Source organism: Neovison vison, unplaced genomic scaffold, assembly GCF_020171115.1.
Source record: "Neovison vison isolate M4711 unplaced genomic scaffold, ASM_NN_V1 Scaffold_002, whole genome shotgun sequence".
Lineage (NCBI taxonomy): Eukaryota > Metazoa > Chordata > Mammalia > Carnivora > Mustelidae > Neogale > Neogale vison.
In genome coordinates, this window is record NW_025334806.1 from 1 (window position 1) to 4,494 (window position 4,494).

At 55.2% G+C, this 4,494-nt stretch overlaps 1 protein-coding gene across 1 annotated transcript; it reads left to right on the forward strand.

Annotated features, from left to right (window-relative positions):
* Positions 1 to 8: 8 nt before the first annotated feature.
* LOC122897891 (thyroid receptor-interacting protein 11-like) lies at positions 9 to 4,152 on the forward strand. Its single transcript, XM_044236098.1, has one exon. The coding sequence runs from the start codon at positions 46 to 48 to the stop codon at positions 4,150 to 4,152; it is 4,107 nt and encodes a 1,368-aa protein (XP_044092033.1). The 5' UTR covers positions 9 to 45.
* The last annotated feature ends 342 nt before the right edge of the window (positions 4,153 to 4,494 follow it).

Genomic DNA, 4,494 nt, shown 5'->3' on the forward strand with positions numbered 1-4,494 from the left:
CTCCCTGAGACAGACACACTGGAGGCTGAAGTGACTCACTGGAAGATGTTGTGCCCGTGTTCCACCCAGGGACCAAATACCGTCGACCCAGAAACAGTGTGGACACTGAAGAGCCACATCAGGGACCTACAGCAGAAGCAGATACGGGACATGGACAAACATCAGCTGGAAGTGGCCGTGTTGCAAAACACCCACCGGCAGAAGCTAGCAGACCTCACTGACCGGCACCGCAAACAACTAATGGACTATCGACGACAGGTGGAAGACCTGCAAAACCAAGGTGCTGCCGGGAACGTGAACCGTGACCTTCTTGAGGAGAGGGAAAGGGATCTCAGAAGGCTGAAGCAGCAACTTACACAAATGCAGCGGCTGAACGACAGTCTGAACAACCTTGCTTCGGATCTCCGAGCAGAAAAGGAGAAGTTGGTTCGTGAGCTCCGACAGGCAACACATCAGCTGGAGGAATCCGTTCTGCGCAACAACGAGGATTCCCTAAAGAACAACGTTGCCGTGAGGGCTTTAAAGGTAGAGAAAGGACGGTTAGTGGCAAAACTGTGTCGGGCCGAAAAGAAGCTTTGCCAACAGAAGACCGAACAAAGCCTCAGAGAACGGGCACCGGCAGATAATGGCCATTTCACTAAGCTCGGTCAGGAGAAAGACCTGGAGATACTCCACCTCCGGGAGAGGATCGAGCAGATGGACGCAGAGCATCAGGAAACGAAGGAACTGCTGTCCTTTGCTTTGGAGGAGCACAAGCAATTGGCAGAGTGCCTTAGGGAGCAAGAGGAGTACATCAAAGAACTCCGAGAAAGGCCAGAGCTTCAGGAGGAACTCGGCCAGTCGACCGAAACCTTCAGAAGCCGTGACATCCTACCCCCATCCGGGGAGGACAAAGACACGCGTCTCCCATCCACGACAGACCAACACCCTCGTGTGGACGAAGACCTGGAGCGCCTCACCCGACAGAGTCGCGCTGTCCCTCTGGTTGACCCGAAAATCCTCGAGGAGATTGAAGAACTCGAGTGTGAGGTCCTTCAGCTCAGCAGGTTAAAAGATGATCTCGAGGAGGAAATCCAAGAACAACAGAAGATCATTCACAACCAGCAGCAGGGGAAGAGAGCACTGCTTCAGGCCTTACAGGAGCAGAAGGAGAAGGTGGGCCGCCTTCAACACCGGCAGGAGGCGACGAACGCTGAACGCGCTCAGCTCCTCGCGGCCAAAGACGAGCTGATTCGGAATCTGCAAGTCACGCTAGAAGAGCTGAAAGCCCAGTTGCCCGACGAAAGCCCGCACATTCCGAGGCAACCCTGGGAGGATGAGGAAGTGCGAGCAAGCCAGCCTCTCCCCAGAGAGAACGGAGGGGACGAGCGTGATCCATCTCAAGCTGAAATTCAAAGGCTAGTCCAAGGAATCAAAGAACAGGAACTGGCGAGGCAGCTTCTCACTGAAGAGAACATCCGACTGACCGCGCAAGTGGATCGGCTCTCCAAAGAGGAGATCGGGAAACTCACTCGGATCATCCAGCAAAAGGATGTGGAGATTCAGGGTCTCTCCAGCAGAATCTCTGAGGCTTCTCACAGCCAGAACAGGCACGTGCAACAACTTCAGCAGCAGTTGCAAGAGTGTGCTTTGAAAAGCGAACAGATCTTGGCCATCCTGAACGAGAAGATGAGGGAGAAGAGCAATCTGGAAAGGGACTATCACGAAATGACCGATCGACTTGCTGCCAAGGAAGCAGACCTCCAGAGGGTGCAAGAGGAAAATCAAAAACTGTCCACGAGAGTGGAAAGCAGCGGCCAGGAGGGGTGTAGCGAAAGGATTCGGGATCTGGCCCACGCGGTTCGAGAAAAAGACCTGGAAGTGGAGGCGTTAAGTCAGATATGCCAGACTTTATGGAGGATCCTGCAAACACCCAGCCCTGGTCATGAGGTTCGAGGAGGTCGAATCGATCAGTTCCAGCAGCTTCTCCAGGAACGGGACACGTTATCACAGCGAGTGAAGGTCATGGAGGAGTGGAAAGAGCAGGTGCGGACCACGGTCCAAACTCTGAAGCGCGAGTCACCCCAGCTTCAGAGAGATCTGCGACAACTGCAGGCGTGGGCTCGCACCAACAGCGAGAACGTTCTGAAACTGCAGACAGCCTCTCTTGACCAGATCCAAACTTCCCAAGGACGGGACGTAAACTTACAAGAGCTAGAGAAGGAACTGGCCCAACTTCAGCTCCGCATCGGGGAGCTCTGCAATGCCGAGGACCTCCTTTTAGGGAACCTCGATGTGATTTTCCTCCAGACCTCCAGCGACTCCCTGAAGGCTGGGAAATCTGACCCAGTGAGGGAGTCCTCTCAGGTGATCAGAGAGGAGGTCGAAGAGCTCAGAAAATCAGGGCAAGGAAAAGAGACCATGATTCGAACCCTCCGGGAAGATCAGCAGAGATGGATTGCTTCAGGGGCTGCCACGGGGGAAGGAGAAGGCAAACCACGGGAACACGGCGATTCCGATTCCCACACGGAACAGCTGCAGGAGAAACCGGCCGTTCTACAAAACTCCCTTCGGGCTCAGGAGCTCCGAATCCAAGCGGAAAGTGAGGAGCTGCTTTCTTCACAGGAGCAGCTCAGTGGCCAGCTGAGTGAGAACGAGCTGCTGAGGCAGGCAGTCACCAATCTGAAGGAGAGGATAGCAGATCTCGAAGTGGACGTGTGTCGGCTGAAAGAGGAAAACGCAAAGATCGTGGAACGATCTAGAGAAAAGGACATGGAAAACCAGGCGTTGCAAGAGACAAATCGGCTGCTTTCAGTGACGCAGAGAGAGGCGGCATCCCAGCATGCTGCGATGAGAGAGAAGGCACTGGCCCTGGAGCAACTGTTGCAAGAGAGAGAAGAGGGCGAGACCGGGGAATTGAACCGGCTCGTCGACGCCGTTCGGTCAATGCAGGACAAGGCAGCTGTGTGTCAACGGGAGAGAGAGGACGCCGTGTCGGCACTGACACAGAAAGAAACGGAAACCTGCGCCCTCCAGAAGGAGGTTCACCGGTTACGAGAGAGAGAACGGCGCCTCACCCAGGAGCTGGAGAGAGGGCGGCACCTCGCTGCAGAAGCCCAAGATTCTCGTCGCCGGCAAGCTTTGGCCTCCGAGGACCAAGTGGCTCAGCTAAGAGAGGAAGTGACGGTCTTGCAGGGAAAACTCGCTTTGTCTTCCGCTGCCATGGAAAAGGCCGGCCACGGAGCCCGTCTGCAGGCAGAGTCGCTGCGGGCGCAGTTGCACGTGGTCACCCAGCAGAAGGAGGAAGCTGTGCTCCGGCTCGCCGCCTCCCAGGAAGAGGGAAGGCGCTGCCATCAAACACTAGCGAGCCTGAAGCTGGAACTGGCCGAACGGATGGAAGAGGCAGACGCCCTAGAAGGAAAACTGAAGTCCTTACGGGGACGTTTGCATCAAACAAATGCCGACTTGGAGGTGAAGGAGGACCAACTCCAAGAGCTCAAGAAACAGAATGAGGTCCAGCAGGAAATGCTGGAGGACACACAGAAGAAACTGATGACCTTTGTCAGTCAGTCCGAAGGAACGGTGGACAAAACCCTCCTAAGGAGACTCTTCGTGGGATCGTTCCAGGCAGCTGATGCGGAACGGCAGGAAGCCTTGAGGTTGATGGCAAGCACGCTGGGGATCCGAGAAGACCAGCTGCGGCAGCTGCGCAGCCGAGAGCCCGCGGGTGTGCCCAGCGGGGTGACTGGGGGGCCTGGACCCAGAAGCGCCCCCAGCACCCCCGCGAAACCAAATCACCGAGCTGTGGCCAATCGTTCCTTTTCAGAACTTTTTGTCCAGTTTCTAGAAGTGGAATCTCATTCGGCTTTTCCAGCGCCCAAACCCTCTGCTCGTGACGTGAAGCCCCCAGACTCGGGAGGAAGGGGAAAACTGCCTAAGAAACAAGGCCCATCACGACTGAACGCTCCCCTGGCATCCACACCCGGAAAAAAGGAGGTCAAGCCCCGCACCACAGCTGTGTCTCTTATTGACCCACCCGGACCGGAAATGGATGGATCGGAGCACCTTCTTCTAAATGCTGTCACTGATGCTTTACCCACGTACACGCCGCGTATACTATCGCCTGCCCAGAAGGTTGGAAAGGCGGCGGCCAAAGACCTCTCCAAGAAATAGACGACTGTGCGCCAGAGTGACACCGCGCTTTGAAGATCCCAAGTCACTCTGTGTGTCTACCTTATCTCCTAATGTTCTTTTTCAAAATGTCAAATGTTCACGGTTTTGCTTTCAGCTTAAGAAACCTATTCTTTTATGACTTAACAAAAACGGGGATCCTGACCTGTGACCGGATCCTAGGACCCCGGGATCATGACATGAGCCAAAGACAGACGCTTAACAGACTGAGCCACCCAGATGCCACAGCAGGGGTGACGTTCCTAGGACAGTCGACACTGATGGCCTTGGAAGCTGTGGTCTGTAATGCTGGAAGGTGTACACAAGGGCCAAACCTCTATGTAT